The 22,092-nt window shown below is 39.6% G+C and overlaps 1 protein-coding gene across 1 annotated transcript in view; it reads right to left on the bottom strand.

The window, feature by feature from the left end:
* Positions 1 to 22,092, bottom strand: part of CAMSAP2 (calmodulin regulated spectrin associated protein family member 2) — an 81,150-nt gene that overhangs the window by 16,374 nt on the left and 42,684 nt on the right. The window contains exons 5-10 of the mRNA XM_032218877.1: positions 21,303 to 21,444; positions 19,036 to 19,175; positions 5,214 to 5,307; positions 3,781 to 3,874; positions 1,758 to 1,843; positions 217 to 286 (exon numbers count right to left, since the gene is read on the bottom strand). Of these exons, the coding sequence (XP_032074768.1) occupies positions 217 to 286; positions 1,758 to 1,843; positions 3,781 to 3,874; positions 5,214 to 5,307; positions 19,036 to 19,175; positions 21,303 to 21,444 (626 nt within the window). The remainder of the gene's footprint in view (positions 1 to 216; positions 287 to 1,757; positions 1,844 to 3,780; positions 3,875 to 5,213; positions 5,308 to 19,035; positions 19,176 to 21,302; positions 21,445 to 22,092) is intronic.

Raw genomic sequence — 22,092 nt, 5'->3', positions numbered from 1 at the left:
AGTTGGAATTAAAGAATAATATTCTTTAAGGTATCTTCAAACTAAACGAGCTATAATCTTAACCCCGTATTCAAGATATGACTATTAAATGTGACTGAAGATAAGCAATGATTATCTTGCAAGGATGACACTTTAGAGATGACACCTGGAAAATTATTAAAGAATAACCTAATTCATTATATGAGGCAATTAATCCACAATAGGCAAACATCTTACCTTTTCTCTTTGGGCCATGTTCCTACATATCCATCCACGTAGGACATAGATGTTGATCTTTTAATGCCACCTATTTAAAATCAATACAGAATGCTATATAAGAATAATTATTTGGAAAGTTTTAAAAAGAAAATATAAACTGAATTGGAATGATTTTTTTTGCCCCTCCTGATTTATAAAGCAGGCTACATAAATTAAATATGCATTTATAATACTGCAGTCCTAGGCCAGGAACAAAGGAAGTGTGATGCATGCAGCTTGGCAAAACATCTGATGAGAACTGCAAAGTTGTTTTGATTACCCAACCTTGTTTTTCCTTGCTTCCATTCACCTCTTCTCCAGTCCCGCTTCACTCTTTTCATAAACCACCACTTTTCTACCCTACTAAGAGGCTTCAGGGTCTGTTTTCCCCCAGAATCCACAACTGTATGAAGAGTGATCATACATAGAAGCATTCTCCCCTCCATGACTGCACTCTAAAGATGTGTAGGGCTGGGGGTGTTGTCATTTTCGATAATGATTTAAATGGTCTAGAATTGCATACTGAACTGGGTATCCCACTAGGAATGGAAAAGCAGATTCTACTTTAGCCATCAAATTATTGGAATGACTCTGGGCCAATTAAGGCCTATAACCTAACATTTCTTTGGAAGATAACTGAGAGTGGTCGAGAGAAGGTCATCTGCACCCCCTCTTTTTTTAAAGGAAAATAAAAATAAAAAAGAATATTAATACAGATAGTCCTTGACTCACTACAGTTCATTTAGTGCAGTGTTTCTCAACCTTGGCGACTTTAAGTCCTGTGGACTTCAACTCCCAGAATTCCCCAGCCAGCTATGCTGTTGAAGTCCACAGGACTTAAAGTCGCCAAGGTTGAGAAACACTGATTTAGTGACTTCAAAGTTAACAACCGCCATGAAAAGAGTGACTTATGACCGTTTTTCACACTCCCGACTGCTGCAGCAATGCCCCAGGGCCACGCGATCAAAATTGAGATGCTTGGCAACTGGTTCATATTTATGACGGTTACGATGCCCTGTGGGTGACAAGATCATTTTCTGCGACCTTCTGGCAAGCAAAGTCAATGGGGAAGCCAGACTCACTTAACAACCGCATCACTAACCTAACACCTGCAAGTTATTCACTTAACAACTGTGGCAAAAAAAAAGATTGTAAAATGCGGCAAAATTCACTTAAATGTTTCACTGGGCAACAGAAATTTTGGGGTCCCTTGCGTCTGTATGTTGAGGACTGCCTGTAATTCTAAGTCAGTGTTTCTCAACCTTGGCAACTTGAAGATGTCCGGACTTCAACTCCCAGAATTCCCCAGCCAGCGAATGCATTCGCTGGCTGGGGAATTCTGGGAGTTGAAGTCCGGACATCTTCAAGTTGCCAAGGTTGAGAAACACTGTTCTAAGTCATGCATTGCAGTGTTTCATGAAGACCACTTGTGGTTCTAAGAAAACAGTCTCTTTTGATGGATAAGGAAATAGCAGAACATGAATAGCCTAAAATCCAGTCACTCAGTTACATGTCAGTACCTGGCACTGATGAGTAAGGCTGTTGCTGTGTGTGCCTTGGAGGAGGAGGAATCTGATGAGATGGTATGAAAGGTGAAGTCCCCACACTGAAAAAAAAATGAGAAAACCCACCATTTGTTAGTTTTCTGTTTGGGTGTCTTCACTTCTGTCTGTCACTTGAAAAACACGCAGCCCTGAGCAGTGTCAAAAAGCAATCTTCTACCATTTATTTATTTATTCTTCTTCCGTATACAAGGCTTCAATTGCAACTAATTATAGAAAACATATACTCCACTTGAATCACAAAAATAAAAACACGAAGCAACATCATAAATCATTAGTACTGCCCAGCTAGAAAAACCCTATTAAAAATTAGAAAGGGGCAATATCAATTTCAATGCTCCAATGTCCTTAATGAATAAATCAGGACGATTACTTTTTCATATTAAAACAAATCAGTGTAATCTTTGCCCCCTGATAAAGCATAATAGCATTGTTATGTTAATCTATATGCGCATTTTATTTAATTCAATGCAGATCATTTTCTGATCATACGTGACCCGTCAAAACCACGCTCGACTAAACCGCGCCCGATTAAACCGCGTCGCTGATGTCATCAACAGGGTGACAACAGCCAGCGCGGAGAAAGAAGGGCGCTTTAAATAGCGCTTTGAAAGCAAGCCAATTTAACTTAAGGTAAGGGTTAGGTTTAAGGTTAGGTTTAGGGTTAGGTTTAGGGTTAGGTTTAGGGTTAGGTTAAGGGTTAGGGTTAGGTTAAGGGTTAGGTTTAGGATTAGGTTTAGGGTTAGGTTAAGGGTTAGGTTAAGGGTTAGGTTTAGGGTTAGGTTTAGGGTTAGGTTAAGGGTTAGGTTTAGGGGGGTTAGGTTTAGGTTTAGGGGTTAATTTTAGGTTTAGGGTTTACAGCGTGCTTCTGTCTCCATGCTGTTGTCGCCCTGTTGATGACGTGAGCGACGCGGTTTAGTCGAGCACGGTTTTGTGGGTGAACCCTGATCATATAGAACCATCACACCTAAGAAAGCTGTTATCTTCACTACAATAGCACATACTCTTCAAATACCACCTATGTTGCAAATATTATGGCATTTTAAGCCTTTTCTATGTATTAATGGTTTCTATATTATACGACATTTCAATTAATACTCACATTATTTATAGGATATCCCTCACTTTTAAGCTTTGTAAGGCTTAGAGACAGTCCCTGGCCTACTGTTACACGTGAATTGTAAAATGAAGTGGCTACTTGAAAGTAGGCTCCTTTGATTCACCCTAATAATTCTAATTAGCGTATCACCTGGCTTCCTAGATAAATTATAAAGTAGGATGGATAGAAATATAGTTTCAGATTCTTATAAACCCAGGGTAACATTTTGTGAGACATGAAAAACTATTAAATATGATATGTGGTAGGACTGATCTTCTTTTGCATCTCGGACAACAATTTGGTTCCCAAAAATATGTATAAAATTCTACTGATGATAAAATATAAGCCCATCAGATACTCAACAAGCTTTTCGTATTCTAGAAGGAACACTATCGATTTCAGCTAGAATAAATTCTGTAGAATAACTAATCAGCATTGGAATGACACTGAAATTCAATAAATCACTAGTTTTGAAAGTGAAACCTTGGGAAACCTTGGATGTAGTTTAAAAGCTTAATAAAATATTATTTATAAGACAGCAGCACATCAGTTCCTAGATGATATAGCCATCTTCTGTCCTGACATCTTAATGATTGATATACCATACATCCTATGGCATATGCATTTACATGTTATCTCCTTAACATGTTGAGGGGAGGACACTAGCATTTTGCATATCTTTAATTCTGGCACCTTCACTTTTTTTTGTAACATACAAAGGCCTTCTCCACATCAATGAGAGAGCATGGCAAGATTCAGTGCCTTTTCTATGATACTCCAAAGAGCAAAGCATATACAGTATTTTGCACAGTTCATTGAGAGAAGGGAAAAGGAAAATAGGGGAAGAAAAAGATTGAGAGATATGCTCAACAGGGCTGATACCTGGTTATCAGATCAGAATCATGCAAAACACCTGGGTAACTTCTCTGATTGGCATTTGTAGGAGGAACAGAAGACGCTTCCATTGGAGGTTCAGCTGCACAGAAGATAAATATTTCACACATTTAAAGTTGTAGAAATGATGATGTAGATCAGTGTTTCTCAACCTTGGCAACTTGAAGATGTCCGGACTTCAACTCCCAGAATTCCCCAGCCAGCATTCGCTGGCTGGGGAATTCTGGGAGTTGAAGTCCAAACATCTTCAAGTTGCCAAGGTTGAGAAACACTGACATAGATAAAACTTCAATTGGTCCCAGTATATACCTGTTAGGGACCTCATCTCATTTAGCTGCCTATCTCACTTTGTTATCAATTACGTTTAGGAGCTCATGAAAACCTTGAAGTGAGATTGGCAACCTTTCTTTCAACTGGGAGCTCTCTATTAAACCATTAATGCAAAATTTGCTCCACATTACAAGTTAACTTGCTAGAATGTTAAGCACATCCTAACCTTATCCTACATTTGGAAATAGAAACTTTTTCCTGACAAATGAAGGATGATCAGCCAGTCGATAGAAAATGTGTGAATATGGCCCACCCTTTCTATCCAGGTTTCTGTCAGTCAAACAGACATGCAGTTCGTTGCTATCCAGCGGGACCAGTATGGGAAAGCAGTTAAGATGATGGATTACGAGCGGGAAAACTCGGCTGTACTATTCTCTTAGGCAAGGAAGCTGCCTGGGTGATGTTGGGCCAAGTACTCCTCCTCAGTCCAAATCAGGATTAGGTTCTATAATGAGAGGAAATACAACTCCCTGGTGCATCATGGATTGACAGCTTAATTGTGTGAACTGAAGGAATGCAGTTCACAAACAAGCAAATCCTGAAACCAAGCAGGATATATGCTAGAAATAACAACAGGGTTCTTTGAATGCTGTTACTTGAAGTTCTACTTTAGTAAGCAAAAAGGACATAATATAAATCATAGGGCGGTACAGAAATCTGGATACAAAGGGACATCATTGTCCCTTAAAGCACTGAGGTTGCACAAGCCAAGACATGATGAGATGCACAAGTAAACTCACAAAGCTTTCTTGACTGAGTTACATTATTGTTATACATAAACTATTACTGTCCGCCTTGGTAGTATTCCTGCTTTAATTCATGCAAAGTCTTCTTGACCCCTTAAAAAAAAGACAAGAACGTGTGTAGGGAAGGAGAGGCGCCAGGATTCAACCTGGAATCTTCTGCTTGAAGAACACATGATCTACCACGCAACCTCTTGTTGTTTGTCATAATATAAAAGCAGGGCTTCAATAAGTTATTTTCCTACACCTTGAACAGTGTAGGCTTCTATAATTCACCACTTCAGAAATACCGTATGTTCCATATTAAATCAGAAGATCACAGAAACTAAAAAAAAGAAAAAAAATCACCTTGAGGATGACCTACAGCTCGGGGCTGGACGAATGATGGCTTCACCACTTCAAACCACCAAAACAGCTCTGCCATGAACACCAAATAGTTACTCTGTAAATAAAAGATACTGGTGTTAATATATAAGTTCTGAAGAAAAGAATTCATGGAGTCTAGGCTCTCCACCATTATAACCTTGGAGTAAAAAGGATTGGATATTCGACGCGATAACTACAATGGCAAACTTTAAATCAGAAATAAACCATCTGCTACCATTCAGATTATTTTAGAGCACTGTTTCTCAGACTCAACAAACTTTCAGATGTTGATGGACTTCAACTCCCAGAATTCCCCAGCCAACACAAGATTTCCTTAATCCCCTACTGGGTGAAGTTAATGAGAGCTGAAGTTCAAAGCATCGGAAGTGCAGCACGTTGTATAACCTTCAGTTAAACCTATTAACAGAACAGAAGAAGGGAACAAAAAGAAATGTCAGTTATTTGCACACATTGGCAATGATGAAGCTGTTTAATGCAAAATCCTCATAATCCTTAACTTAATCTGTAATTATCCAGACATTTCTTCCTGATAACCAGAGTTCTGGACTGGGCAACGGTTTTAATCAAAAGAGCAACAACACTAAGCGAATGATGGGATCGGTTTTGTTGCAAAGTCTGAAATCCAGGGTCAGATTTTCCAAAGGGAAAAAAGAATTGCTGAAGGAAAAATCCATCAAAAATTAATTTCTTGTTCACATGAACCTATGGAAGTTTGCCTTCGTCGAAAACACACTATTTAAATTATCTATCAATTGATTCCCCTTTGCTGTGTCAGGAATGCAGAGATTTCAAAAGCCATTATATCAGTGTTTCTCAACCTTGGCAACTTGAAGATGTCCGGACTTCAACTCCCAGAATTCCCCAGCCAGCGAATTCTGGGAGTTGAAGTCCAGACATCTTCAAGTTGCCAAGGTTGAGAAGCACTGACATAGATAAAACTTCAATTGGTCCCAGTATATACCTGTTAGGGACCTCATCTCATTTAGCTGCCTATCTCACTTTGTTATATACTATTTGCTCACTTGTTTTGAACCTTGAATCACAGCCAAGGTTTAAGGTTATCCTCAACATACATTTGGATGAAATAATTCAAACCTTTTTACAAACACTTCTCTGCTCTTCAATAAAGCAGCCTGAACTTTTTACAGGCTTTTCCGTTGAGCCTAAAAAGAATAGCAACTGAAAAAGAATCAAGAATCAACAGCTGTATATTTTATCAAGTTTCTGGAAAAGCCTGAAAGAAGATCAGCTGTTCTACTGAGCAGCATAAAGCAATAATAATAATAACAGTAGACTTATATACCGCTTCATAGGGCTTTCAGCCCTCTCTAAGCGGTTTACAGAGTCAGCATATTGCCCCCAACAATCTGGGTCCTCATTTTACCCACCTCGGAAGGATGGAAGGCTGAGTCAACCCTGAGCCGGTGAGATTTGAACCGCTGAACTGCTGATCTAGCAGTCAGCCTGCAGTGCTGCATTTAACCACCGCACCACCTTGGCTCATAAAGATGTTCTGATCATGTTGAGTTGGAAGCAATTCTGAATCGTTTTTGAAACATATGCGGTCCTGCAGAATAACTTCTGATTATTACTTTTATCACCCAGATAAAGTAGAGCAAAACATCACTTGGCAAGTATCACATGAATCTGTCAGGTTAAGCTAACCTCTCTCTCCCTCTCCCTCTCCCTCTTCTCTACTTGTGCATACAATGCTAAGAAAGTGCCAAGCAAAAATATTCAGAGCTGTTTTGCAAAGGCAAAAGCAGAGTGGAAATCAGTTAGAAGGCAGCAGACTGAGAAAACACTACGGAAGAATTAAATGCGTCTATAAGTGATCCTCACTTAACAGCCACTCATACAGTAACAATTTGAAATTATGATGTTGCTGAACAAGTGGTACTTATGACCAGTCCTTAAAATTCTGGCTGTCACAGTATTCCTGCAATCACAATGAACACACGATCATAAACATTTTGCAATTATGTTACAGCCTCCCACAATCAGGGGAGTTGATTAGCAACCTTATTTGCTGGCCTTCCTACAGGTAATGTCAATGGGGAAGCTAACAAGAGGTTGCAAATGATGTGATGTCATCCTTAACGAAAGCACAAGATTTACTTAACTGCAACCGGCAGTGCCACTGCTAAGCATTGTGGTCGTGTGACATCATACTTTATGACTGTGACACTTAGCGACAGAAATCACATTCTTGACCAAGGACTATCACACAAAGTCCCTGTGAATCTTGCATATTCTTCTTAACAGGACATTTTGCCTCATTCTTTTATTGCATATTAAGTCCTGTCGCCGGGACGCTTCAGTGGCCTTTCCTAGAAGATCCCTTTGAGTAAACTTGTCTAGATCACTCATTAACCCACATTAACAAAACTAATGGTATCAGTACTGAGATAGTAACCAGACCAAATTTTGTGCAAGAACAATTACTAAAAATCAGAATGCAAGAGGAGAGATCACTCCCCAATTTATATATCCAAAATATATTTTTCAAACCACATGAAACTGTAAGTTTCTGTAAAGTTTCAGATAGAACTCTCCTTCCACTTATGGCACTAGATTAATATGTTTGCTGTAGGTGCTAGACATGATGATGATGATTGTTTAATAATTAGTATTTTCCTGAGTTTATACACCCCAGGATTAAAAAAAATCCCCACATACAGACTCATATAAATGAACAAAGCCATAACACCTATCCTATCATTCCCTTACAGCAGTGATCCCCAACCCCCGGTCCGCGGACCGGTGCCGGGCCGTGGAGTACCTGGCACCGGGCCGCGCAGCGGCCGGGGGCCATGATTGCTGCAGCGGCCGGGGGCCATGATCGCTGCAGCGGCCGGGGGCCATGATCGCTGCAGCGGCCGGGGGCCATAGTTTCTTTCTGTATGCAAATTAGGGCTAACTGGCACAAGGGGTGTTACTGGACCGCTGGTGGCACTCTGACGTCACCAGCGGCCCACCGCCCCCCTGTGTCCAGCGCCGCCCTTCTCATTCCTTTTCAGCGCTTCAGCGCTGGCCGATTCCTGAAAAAAACCTAAGAGCGCCTGCGCAGCTACGTAGGGCTAGCGTAGACAGCGCTAGTAGCGTAGCCTTGCACTTTATATTTATGTAATTGTATTTTATTTTGTAAGGCATGCTTAAATACAATAAAATAAAAGTTGTTTAATCAAAACAATCTGATATATAAACAATCAATGTGTCGTCGCGAACAACGCCCTCCACCCCTGCGCGCGCTCAGCGGGCCACGGTAAAATTATCAAAGGCTGACTGGTCCGCGGCAATAAAAAGGTTGGGGACCACTGCCTTACAGGATAAACAATGCCAATCAAATCACAGAAAGGAAATAAGAAATAGTAACACTAAAAAATCAAAGTCACAAATAAGGAAGAAAAATGGGATTGGGCTAAACTATGCACTGAACGTTTCCATAGCTTTCCGTTCTTGCAAGCCATTCCTGCTTTATAATAACCACGTACTGCTTCATAGTTTTTAAAATCTCTTTCTTTAGGAAGATCTCACTGACTCAAACTAGAGTTTTCTTGGCCTTCCCCTTTCTCTTGACCCCAGCCGCCCGGAGTCCTCCGGGATTGGGCGGCCTATAAATCTAATGAATTGAATTGAATTGTTCACCAGAGGTGGGTTGCTTATTTTTTTACTACCCATTTTGGGTGTGCTCCCGCGCATCCTTACACCTGCGACGCTTCTGCGCATACACAGAAGTGTCCAGGTGGATGGACAGAGGTGGATGGACAGAACCAATCCGGGCTGAACTGGCAGCAAACCACCTCTACCGTTCACTCTTCCTTCATATATTTGTTTTTAAAATAAGTCATTCTTTATTTGAAGAACTCTCCTATATTCTCTGAAACTACTTGTACTCTCTTTATAGTTTACACAATATCTTTCTATCTTCCTAATTTTTTCAATAATCATTCTCTGATATCATGTTTACAGTCTCATTCCACCTGTCTTTTCATTCTTCTTAGTATAATTCAGTGGTGGGTTTCAAAATTTTTTCACTGACAGTCTTAAAACTGTCAAATTTGAACACCCCTGGGCTTTTCCCCCCTAAAGGTTAGGGGTGCAAGGGTCTTGTAACCTGACAGCTTTAAGACTTGCATGCTTCAAATGCCAGAGTTTGTGAGCCAACATTTTAGTTGCTAAGTAAGAGCGTTGTTAAGTGAGTTTCACCACATTTTAAAAGTTGGTCACACCCACCCAGTCACATGGCCGGCAAGCCACTCCCACAAAGCAGGCCACACCTACAGAAGAGGTTCTAAAAATTTTTTACCACTGTCAGAGAAGCTATAGACTAGGTTACCAATCATAGTTGTACTTGTGTCACATACAGCAGTCCATCAAAAATGGATGGACAATACTGGCAAGTTTTGGCAAATTTTGGCTAATCTGTTATAAACACAAATAAGCCATGTTTTATCCAATCATGTTCAAGGTATCTATGCAGACTAGGCTCTCTAATCAAGAGATTACCTTCCAAGCCACATATTCTTGCCTGCATCCCAGCAATTTGAGAATACACGCATGTCTTAACACACATTCAAGGACTCCTATGATAATAACCTGATAATTACCCATATTGTTCAGCACTGAAAAAAAATCATTGGCTTAGCTCTGATAATTCTATATAGGACTTAATAAAGCTATATTCTAAGAATTCTTTATAGGACTTAATAAGCTAAATTCTAAATGAGGCCTTTGCTCAGACTTATTTATTCATGTTTATCTTTGTGACCTAACAGAATACTACATAGGAGTTTCAGATTTACTACTGCCAATGTTCATATAGTGTTATGCTTTAATGTTGTAATGGGGGGGTTTGCTGGAGAAACCACAATGACCTGGTTTGCACATAATGACAAGCTGCAATGTGTGCATTCATTCATCATAATGTCGAAAATAAACCATGTTATGGTTTACTGTAATTGTGAACCCAGTCAGTGTTTTCCATTTCATCCAATTTAGGGAGGGGGGAAATCCCTCAGCTTCCTGGTATCTTAAGCCAACTTCAAATTAACGCTTAGGAGCCCAGTATATTCCAAAACTGATAACGATGACTTCCAATTCAAGTAAAAGAAACCCGTGATCAAGGACTTCCTAATTTAGTAAGAGTTTTTATCAAGGGAGAAACAAAAGAGGAAAGAATGGCTAAGCAGCAACATGATCATTCACATGCGGTGAGTGTCTCCTTTAGCTGAAAACAAGCATCCAGTTGCCATAGTTATCAACCTTCAAATAGCATTGGAAGAGGAAAAAAATGTACCGCCTTTATATTCAGCACAATATCGAAAGTGAATGGAAACATCATGAAATTTTACCATTCAAGGGGGAAAAAAGGATCATTATGGTTTTTTTTCTTTGCTAAAAATGCATTATATTGAACATGTTTTATATAATAGGCAAAGACTCCAACTATTGTTTAGTGTTATCCAAGATGCTTGCATAAATCCAATATAACCTCAAATTTGTTTACAGAGATATTATATTGAAAACCATTCATTTTAAAAGCAGCTTGTGATGTAAGGATGGGGGGTTGGAGGCAGTGGTGGGTTTCAAAAATTTTTGGAACCTACTCTGTGGGTGTGGCCTTCTTTGTGGGAGTGGCTTTCTGGCCATGTGACCTGGTGGGAGTGGCTTGCCGGCCATGTGTTTTCTTTCTTTCTTTCTTTCTTTCTTTCTTTCTTTCTTTCTTTCTTTCCTTCCTTTTGTCTCTCTGTCCCTTTTTTCTTTCATCTCTCTCTCACTCATTTTCTTTCTTTTTTCTTTCTTTCTTTCTTTATTTCTTCCTTTCTTTCTCTTTCTCTCGCTCTCTGTCAGTCTGTGTGTGTGTCTGTGTGTGTGTGTGGCAGTGGTGGGTTTCAAAAAATTTTGGAAGCTCTTCTGTAGGTGTGGCCTGCTTTCCGGGTCCACTGGTGGAACCTCTTCTAACCGGTCCGGTAGATTTGACGATCCGGTTCTACCGAACAGGTGTGAACTGGTAGGAACCCACCTCTGGTAGGAGGGCTGCTTCAGAAATCCTATCCATATTGTTTACTAATACCGCCACTTATTTATAGCTAAAAATGGTCTAGACTCAATATTTTAATCACATTTCAAAACCATTTAGCACTTTTTAAGCTTTTCGATTTCCTTTGTAAAATATGTTCTAACTTTTTGTTATTGCTGTTACTTTTGAAAGTCTGTTACTTCCTCAAAAATGACATCACCAGCATTGAAGAAAATAAAAATTCCTTTATTCCATGACAATACTGAGAGATACTGATGTAATTCTCTTACTTCAGAAAAAAATATTGAGCACTGTGGAAAAACTATATTCCCGTGATGGTGAACCTATGGCATGTGTGCCAGAGGTATTGTTGTTGTTTAATGTTGTTTATTAGTTTTGTATGCCGCCCACTCCCAAAGGACTCCGGGTGTGGCACACCCACCCGGCACGCACAGCCCTCTCTGTGTGGGCACGTGTCCCGTCGCTAGCTGATCTTCTAGTTTTCGGTGCGTGCGTGGACACAGGCCAGCTGGCCTTCATGGGTGTCAGAGCGCTGGAAACCCGAAGACCAGGTGGGCCAGTGCGCGCATTCACACCAGCTAGTTGGTCTGTGGGTTTCCAGCGCTCTGGCGTGCGTGCATTCCGGTTTGGGCACTTGGTGCCGAAAGGTTCGCCATCACTGCTATATTCCATAATCGCATTACTGGAAACAGATGACGGCATGGAGACTATCTGGTGTTGGAAATCTTTCATTTTGCGCTTTATACTAAACTGTGTTATAAGACTCTGTCTCATTCCTGAAAGTACTATATACAGGTAGTCCTTGACTTACAGCCATAACTGGGACTGGAAAAGTTGTTCTTAAATGGTATGGTAGTTAAGTGTGGCATTATGTGATTTGATGACTTTTTTTGCTGCAATCCTTAAGTGGTTCCAACTTCCTCTCGTGACGTGGCTTGTTACAAGTCAGCTGGGAAGGCTGCAAATGGCAATCATGGGATTCCCCAGGAAGCTGGGATATCAATGTCAACGTGAACCAGTAGCCCCCTGATTATGATCACAAGACGGCAAGGATGCTGTCGTGGTCATAAGGGTGAGGACCAGTCACTTTTTTCAGCACTTGCAACTTTGAAAGGTTGCTAAATGAATAGTCATAAGTCAAGGGCTGCCTATAAAATTGACCAGAGCCTAGATTTATTTCAGAAATATTTAGTTATCTCAATGAAAATATTAAGTACATATTACTTGTCAATAAAACTGGACCAACCCCCCCCCCCCCCCCAAATAAACTGATATTTATTTCTGGTAAGATAGTAACATTTTGGATTGATGATTCAGAAGGCTTGGAGAATGGGACCCAAACTATTCTGAATAATGATGTGTTCTGCTTAAGACACAGGCGAAGAACATTTTGAGGTGAAGCTGTGTCCTGCTTCTTTGAATGTCATTTTAATATATAAGGCACTATGGCAAATTATGTGTACAATATGAACCTTCTTACAAAAAATATTTTCACATACATATCTTTCTGCATGTCAAACGTTCATCAGAGGTGGGTTCCTACCAATTCGCACCTATTCAGTAGAACCGGTTTGTCAAATCTACCAAACCGGTTAGAAGAGGTTCCACCAGTGGACCCGGAAAGCAGGCCACACCTACAGAAGAGGTTCCAAATTTTTTGAAACCCACCGCTGGTCCTTGGATATGATTATTCTACACTATCACGCTCCTATTTATAAAACTCAGTGCCTCTGTGAAAGGTAAGGATGACTACTGCGTTTGTGGTGCAATCAGAACATTGCGTGTGTTGAAGTTGTTTTAACACAAACCAAAGATGCCTTTTAAAAAACAAGTTGACATCCTATTCTCATGCATGCCAGTGCTGTGTGGGAGGTGATTTAAGGTGGTTCTGACAAGTGTTGTCGGCATCTTCATATCCGGTCACATGGGCGGCAAGCCACTCCCACCAGGTCACATGGGCAGCAAGCCACTCCCACAAAGGAGGCCACACCCACAGAGTAGGTTCAAACAATTTTTGAAACCCACAACTGACATTCATATACATGTCATTTTCATTTCAAGGATCAACCTAGTCATGGTTATTCTTTTATTTCCAAGAGGGAAAAACGATCTCTGTGGATATTTTAACGGGACAACACTATGGGCCTGAGATTTTCTTTGTCTGCCCTAAAATATTACAAGGGCAGCCCAACATCTGGATTTTCTTCCCTACAGATACTTTTTTTTTGGTTGCAGATACATTTGAGACATCATTTTCACAGCTCAACCAACATGGGACTGGGAATCCTTTGAGAGATATACCTTTCAAGAGAAGGCTTACCATGCGATCTTTTTTCCTACAAAACCAATTTGGCATTGCAATCACTTGTTATCTTTAAGAAAGCACTGACACAAGGTGTAACATGGAAGCAACTTTAGCATTCATTTGGGGGAAAAAATGGTAATCTTTTAAAAGTCTACAGGTGTGGCTGTTTTGTCTAAGTGTTGAGTGAAGCGTGATGACTGGAACTGACATAATTCTGGCTGACTAGCTTTTTAGTAGAGAGGATTTTGAACAGGGCTCTTTCAACATTAATATTTTAGAGGAAGGGCATGTGTCACAAAGAAGAGTTGGAAAATTATCAGTTGCTTCCTCCATTTGCAAGTAATTAACCCTCAATAAATGAGCACGACATACTTTATAGTATATAATAGAAAGCCAAAAAGAATAGGAAAGTTTATTGTGTCTAATTAAATACCATGTATAGCTCTATGAAGTTCATCATTCAAAAATGAAGTTTTCAAATGATGAAGCAGAAAAACTGAAATGTATTTCTAGGGAAGCTTCCCAAACTGTTCCTAATAAATGTCTAGTTTGATTTATCAGAAACTTAAAACTTAGAATAAATTTATCACTGGAAATGTACACTAATCGGCATACATTAAAATGAAATTTCATTGCATACAGCTCTCAAAGAGTCACCACCTCCAATAAGCATGACAAAAATTATAATAAATACATAAATAAGTAAATAAATAAACATGCACATACCCACATACCAGTGGTGGATTTCAAATTTTTTTGGAACCTACTCTGTGGGTGTGGCCTCCTTTGTGGGAGTGGTATGCCAGCCATGTGACCTGGTGGGAGTGGCTTGCCAGCCATCTCTCTCTCTCTCTCTCTCTCCTTCCTTTTGTCTCTCTGTCCCTTTTTTCTTTTTTTTCATCTCTCTCTCACTCTTTTTCTTTTTTTATTTATTTCTTCCTTTCTTTCTCTTTTTTCTCTCTCTCTCTGTGTCAATCTGTCTCTGTCTCTGTCTCTGTGTGTGTGTGTGTGTGTAGCAGTGGTGGGTTTCAAAATTTTTTGGAACCTACTCTGTGGGTGTGGCTTCCTTTGTGGGACTGGCTTGCTGGCCATGTGACCTGATGGGTGTGGCTTGCCAGCCATGTGTTTTCTCTCTCTCTCTCTCTCTCTCTCTCTCCTTCCTTTTGTCTCTCTGTCCCTTTTTTCTTTTGTTCTTTCATCTCTCTCTCACACTCTTTTTCTTTCTTTTTTCTTTATTTATTTCTTCCTTTCTTTCTCTTTTTCTCTCTCTCTGTGTCAGTCAGTCTGTCTGTCTGTCTGTCTGTCTGTGTGTGTGTGTGTGTGTGTGTGTGTGTGGCAATGGTGGGTTTTAAAAATGTTTGGAACCTCTTCTGTAGGTGTGGCCTGCTTTCCGGGTCCACTGGTGGAACCTCTTCTAACCGGTTCGGTAGATTTGACGAACCGGTTCTACCGAATAGGTGCGAACTGGTAGGAACCCACCTCTGCCACATACCCACATACATTATATGACACAGAGAAGAAACAGTCTAGTTCCGATATATAAATGTATATGGCGAGAAAAATGAAACTATCTTGGAAAAAATAGATTTTTAAAGAATGTAGCCTTAATTCAAAAAATACTTGAAGACTGTATTTATTTTCCAAAAATTTTGATTAGATTGTTTTAAAAAAAAAAATTGCCCCGTGGGAATTTAAACGTTTTTCATAACCTTGACATTTTGGTCAATCCCACTAAAGAGGGCAAAAATCTAGCTTCATTCAAGGAAACAAGGCTTTCCCCACAACACTTTATACGACAAATCTCTTGTTGATTAGGTTTGGACTGAACAATCCAGATGACCAATTGGTCATTAGAGCTTCCTAAATTTATCTGCAGCTAGCAGCAGCCTGATAGTCTTCTCCCTAAATCAGTGTCTCTCAACCTTGGCAACTTGAAGATGTCCGGACTTCAACTCCCAGAATTCCCCAGCCAGCATTCGCTGGCTGGGGAATTCTGGGAGTTGAAGTCCGGACATCTTCAAGTTGCCAAGGTTGAGAAACACTGCCCTAAAGAATCATCCAAAGGACATAAGACAAACTCAATACACCATTTCTTTCCTCTTTATCGGCCGTTTATGTTTCCACTTTTAACCCTCTTGTCCTCCCCACCTTTTATCAATTTTGAAGAGAGATTCGCGGCCATAAAGCTATTGCTGGAGTCTTATTGTTAACAGCTTGGTGGTTTTACTAGCATTGTATTCAAAATCTTGTTTTTTCCTAGTCCTTAAACCCTGATTTTGCACTAAACTAATTACACAGACTAATGGCTTAGCCTGCCCACACTTGCTTAAAGGAGACTCATGTGCTCTGCAGGATTCACGCACTGCAGGCATGCTACAAATCACATAACAAATAGCACATTCCTCATTGGAAAAGCAATTTAAAATGACAAACCGAGAATATCTACAGCAGATTGCAGCTGCAGTGGCATTCAAAACTATACTGATGCAGCAGGATGCAAGGGGAATTTTATTCACATTTTAAAAGCAGGTTATGACGAAGGCGTGGCTGATATCCCTAGCGAGTCGTGTCCCAGGGGAAGTTCCTTGGAATCATCGATATTCCAGCTACTAGGGGGTCTTAATTGACCTGAAATCACCCCCTAGAGGCGATAAGCAAGCCCCCCCCCCAATCCTGCTGATCTCAGGGAGTCCACAAACTCCCTGATTGAAGCAGGAATAGCTTCCCAAACTGGCAAAGCGGCCATTGCGAGCCGCTATTAAGCTGTCTATATGTCTACTGAAATTGATCATATTATATTCTTTTCAACTGAATTCAGTTTCTTTTGAGCATTAAAATATGCGACCCATGATCTCAAAGTAAAAGGCTTTCAGTTTGGTTAGGCATTCTACTGGCGTTCACTTAACAAGCCAGAATTATTCCAAAATAGCCATTTTGGAATATTAGAATAAGTGATCTCCCTGGGATCACTTAAACCATGGGTCGTCAACCTGATCCCTACCACCCGCTAGTGGGCGTTTCGGGATTCCAGGTGGGCGGTAGGGACTTCGGAGGGTAAAGCCTCCTTTTGAGCGAGTGGGCAGGTGCTAGCGCACACATCAATAAACCAACGTGCGCATGCACTCAAACAAGCAAACACGTGGGAAGAGGAAGGGGAGGAGTGGAAACTGATAGCAGGGACAGGCAGAAGCTACCACATATCTTGTAGAATCAGGCTTTAGTGCTGTTAATCATATTATGAGCAAACAGAGAAACCGTCTGAATATCACCGAAAGGGGAGACCTTTGTTTGTTCCTTGCGAAAATCGAACCAGATATCAAATATTTAGTCTCGCAGCATCAGCCTTAAAGATCTCATTAATCACTAGTAAAGCTAATTTCAATTTACTTTATTGTTTTCTAATTAAACTTTATAAACATGTATAAAGTAGAAATAAAAAGATAAATGTACGTAGATTTCTTTTTTTAAAAAGCACCCTCCTTTCTAAAAAATATTCTGCACTTGCGCAAAAATTGGTGGGCGGTAAGGAAATTTTTCCATCAAGAAAGATCCATTAGTGGGCGGTAGGTAGAAAAAGGTTGACTACCACTGAGTTAAACGGAGGCGCCAGGAGTCTAAGATTCCGTGGCACAATGCTAGTTGAGTGTTTTCTCAAATTTCTGACGGGAAAATCTGGTCGCCCTTTCTGTAAGATTTTATTTATTACTTTTATATCCTGGCTCTTTCTCTACAAGCTCAAGACAGTTTACAGATAGATTTTTTCTGTATTTCATCTCTATAAAAAGAAATCTTTGGGAGGTTGGTTTAATCAGTCAGAAAGTTTCTGTGACAAAAGGTAAACGTGACTATTCTTGATCCTTGCCAATCCCTTTACTACACTACATAGTTTACTACTTATTTACATATGATGAATACGTTTATGAAAATGTTGAAAGACATTAAAATTGTGTTTTTTTTTCTTAAAAGAAAGGGCTATGCAATTTTATAATTCAGAATCCGAGGTGGCGCAGTGGTTAGGGTGCCGAGGTGGCGCAGTGGTTAGGGTGCAGTACTGCAGGCCACTTCAGCTGACTGTTATCTGCAGTTCGGCGGTTCTAATCTCACCGGCTCAAGGTTGACTCAGCCTTCCATCCTTCCGAGGTGGGTGAAATGAGGACCCAGACTGTGGGGGTGATATGCTGACTCTGTAAACCGCTTAGAGAGGGCTGAAAGCCCTATGAGGTGGTATATAAGTCTAACTGCTATTGCTATTGCTAATCAGAGCAGAAAGACAAAATTTATCAGGTTATATTAAGCAAGATTCAGTCATATTTATATCCTAACATTAATTAGATTTAGAGAAAATCAAGTTCATTTATCAAGATATATTAGGCAGGATTTAGCTGTATTTTTATATTTCATTTACCGTACATGTATACCATACATTTCGCTTAAATTAAAACACTTTTCATAGCATATTGCTTTATTTTTAATTTGGCAATTTAAACGTCTCATACGCCTTCACTATAGTAAGCTAACATGATAATATCCATTAGTTCGAATGTGCAAGTCTAAGGAAATATTAACAGTGGTGAAATTTCAAACAGGCCAGAAAAGATCTTTACTTTTTAATCTGAAAGTCTCACAAAATAATTTATACAACAGTAAATGGCAGAGACACTCCACCCTCAGATTAAACAGATAGACATTATTTTCTTTATTCAGAAAATAAGCCCAAACTCTGTGTGTAATAGTTCACTGAGACACAGTTCCCAGGAAAGGTACATCAGATTTAATCTTATTTAACTTAATCTTAACTTAACCTTAGTTAAAGAGATTAAGCATCTTTTTGGAATGGAAATCTAAAGGTTATTAAAACGCATGACTGCAAATAGACACGTCCATTCCAGAAGTATTTGTTATTTCCAGTCACCTTGATACAATTATAGTGTTGCCTTCAATTAAACAGAAAACTCCTTTTTTGAATTCATGAAAAAGAAAACTTATTAGAAAAAGAGGTAAGATGCAAATAGACCCCACTGGTAGTTCCACTCATGGTGTCTGAATAATTTTTCCTCCCCCCCCCCCTTTGAAAAGAAAGTGGGCAAATTGGTACTTTTGAAGACTTAGCATAATTCCAGAATGTATGTTTAAGTTTTGATAGCAAACCATAAATTTTGATAAACAAAATTAATTCGCTTCCGTTAAAACACTGAGAAAATGTATTCCGTATTCACAAATATTGAAAGATAATTGATTCAATGCAGGAGAAAGCAGAGTTGGTATAGGAATGAAAATTTATGCAATTAATAAATCACTGTTGGAAAATAAATTAAAATATAGGTTATAAGGTTTAATTATGGGATAGCAACGGAAAGCAATAGTGGTACCTGGGTGCATTTACACAGCTCTGGAGAGAATAAACCAACTACTACAGCCATCGTGTTTTGCATTACCTTTACTGAAGATGCAGCATACAACATATCTTCCAGTGCAAAATGGCAGCATTGGTTTAAGTATTCCTGACAAAATTCCTGGATCAATTGCAGATTGTACAAACTGTCAGCCAGCGACATGGTTTCCTTCAAACAGATATCTATATATGTTGGAGAGGGAGAAAAACGATAGTGGCTCTACAATTCCCAATATTCAGAAACACATTGAAAACCAGAATTCATTTCTAATATGCTATATACTATAGTACAGTGGTTCCCAAACTTGGCAACTTTAAGACTTGTGGACTTCAACTCCCAGAATTCTCCAGCCAGCAGAGCTGGCTGGAGAATTCTGGGAGTTGAAGTCCACAAGTCTTAAAGTTGCCAAGTTTGGGAACCACTGTACTATAGGATGTCACCTAGTGTGGGTAATGAAACGTTTGCCAAGGACTCCTCATGTAGGGTTTTATTCACAGCAAAGCCAATTCACAGTCAGCTAAACTCCTTTAAACTATTGATTTTGTAAACAATGAAACTACTAGACGCAGAAAATAAAACAATGGACCTGCATTTTGTTGAATTATACTTTTGGACTTTTTTTTGCTGCCTTCAACTCAGCTTTTGAGTCCTGGTGATTGCCTGGACAAGAGTTTTAAAACTTCTTGGCAAAGTTTTCAAAGTGGTTTGCCACTGCCTCCTGCTTCTCCTTAGGGCTGAGAGGAAGGGACAGGTTGAAGGTTCCCCAAACTGGCTTATGTGCTTAAGATGAAATTAAAACTCAAAAGTCTCCCAGTTTATAGCCTGTGCCTTAACTACATCAAACCAGCTCGGTAGACATTAATAGATATCAATACTTTGAAATGATGATACTAAAAACATACTTCACAAATCAAGACACAAAAACACCATGTGCTTTTCAATTCACTTTTACTTCTTAGTAAATAAATAGTTAAAACCTGAAAGGGGGATACTTTTTCTACTGCTTGACCAACCATTAGGGTTAAGTGAATGCATTCAAAAAGGGATTCTAAACTAATAGCAAAATCTGGTTTGAAGTCAATTTGCAAGGGCAGTTAATCATAATCCTTGATTCCTATTAATTTGTTTACATGCCTCTGTGAAAGCAAGAACAATTGAGTGGCGTACTTGGCACTGTGCAACCATTCACATGTTAATTTCATTAAATTGCTGACTTTTGACCAGCGAAAACCTACTTAGTAGTAATTATTTACTGCTAAGCAACCAAATTGCCTTTTCCCCATTCATCTTCTCTATGAGATAGTGAAGAGGCAATCAGTTTTATTTCTATAATTGTACTTTTTTTGGGGGGGAGGGGTTTACTTACGTACAGATTTTAAACTGCTATTAATATTGTCTATTTTTTTTTAAAAAAACCTTTATTAATCATGCTTGCAGTTTGTTTGTTTCTCTCATAGTTGAAGAAAAATATAAAACTGGGATTAATTTAGAACAGCAATAATCATGCTGAAGGAATGGCAAAGGCACTGGGAGGGGGGGGGGCTATAAGCCAGAGACTTATGAAAAGTCTGTTGCCATTCTGTTAAGGAATTATTTATTGTCACACCCAAATAAAAATCGATTTTTAAAATATATCTGGTAATTTCAAATATTAGTTTATTAAACATGTTGCCACAATAAAAATCTCGCAGAAAAAAAAGTTAAATGTGTATTTTATTTAAATTGAGAGTTAAACTTTCAGTTGAACCGCACTGGTTTGGTGAGGACACCTATTCCTATTCCGGCCCTATGGAACGATCTACCCCCAGAGATCCGGACCCCCCCCCCCCCACTCTCTCGGCCTTCCGAAAGTCTACTAAGACCTGGCTATTCCGGCAGGCCTGGGGCTGTTGACCTCATGAATGAGGTCCAGCCTCCACTAAGATTGAGTGCACGATGTGTTTTTTAACTTGCTTTCCCTCTCTATCTTAATTTTTAGTATTCTTTTTAGAGTTGTTTTTTATGTAAGCCGCCCGGAGTCCTTCGGGATTGGGCGGCATATAAATTCATTAAACTTTGAACTTCCCAACTTCATAAAACCTCAGTTCATTAAATTGGGAATTTTTATACCAAAGCCAAACAAGGATAGCACAAATATTCTGGTTTGAAATTAAAGCATGATTCTGTTATGCCTGAGCCGATGAACTCTGGCTTAATATCAATGAACAAATTGGAAAAATAAGTAAAGATTCAGTTAAAATATTATTAAAATAATAATCAGGCTAGTTTAAGGTCTGATTAAGAGGCTAATTGTAATCAAGCAGACTTACCCTCTAATCTAACAATCTCTGGGCAGTAAAAATGGATGAGAGCAGCTAACGCACATCCATCTCTTCCATCTTTTAGCAGGTTTTCCACCAAGGGAACACAAGGCAGCTGCTTAAGCAGAGTCTGTTCCTTCCGGTATCGAGCCTGTCGTATAAAAAGAAGAAAACCATCCAGAAACATTGGTACAAAGAGTGATATGCTGGAAACTCTTAAACTAAATAGCTACAAAAAAGCAAATCCAATTTTTTTCAAACCACACCTCATTTTCGTAATTTATGTAGATTTAAACAGTTCCATTCGGCAGCGTTGCAGTCTTTAATCAAGTTTCTCTAACACCAACACAATCTTTCTAGGCCATTAATATTCATACTTAAGGAGTTAAGAGATCAACAGAATCAACAGAGCAACAGAAATGAGCAATGGCATATAAAACAGGGCAGGTTACGATTAGGCTCACACAGAATATCTCTGTCACCAGTCCCCAAAAACTCATTTAAGGATATATTTCATTCCCATTTATTTCATATTACGTCTTCCATTTTTTTTCCAAAACACTCAAGATGCATATGGACAGGGTTCCAATTCCAAGCAGGGCGCAGAGAGGCTGGTTGGCCACCAGGAGGCACCTGAGCCTTGGACCAGTGGGGAGGAGACAAGGGAGAGTGAGCTGGACGCCAGCAGTGAGTTGTTCCTGGATGCCCGGCACCGAAGAGCTAATAGGCGTCAGGAACAGTTGCACAGTTACAGGAGGTAATTGCACTCAGCTGGTGGTCATTAGGCTCCTCTCCAGAC

The sequence above is a fragment of the Thamnophis elegans genome, chromosome 5 (assembly GCF_009769535.1).
Source record: "Thamnophis elegans isolate rThaEle1 chromosome 5, rThaEle1.pri, whole genome shotgun sequence".
Taxonomy (NCBI): Eukaryota; Metazoa; Chordata; class Lepidosauria; order Squamata; family Colubridae; genus Thamnophis; species Thamnophis elegans.
The sequence above is the reverse complement of the archived record's forward strand: the minus strand, read 5'-3'. Positions and strand labels throughout refer to the sequence as shown.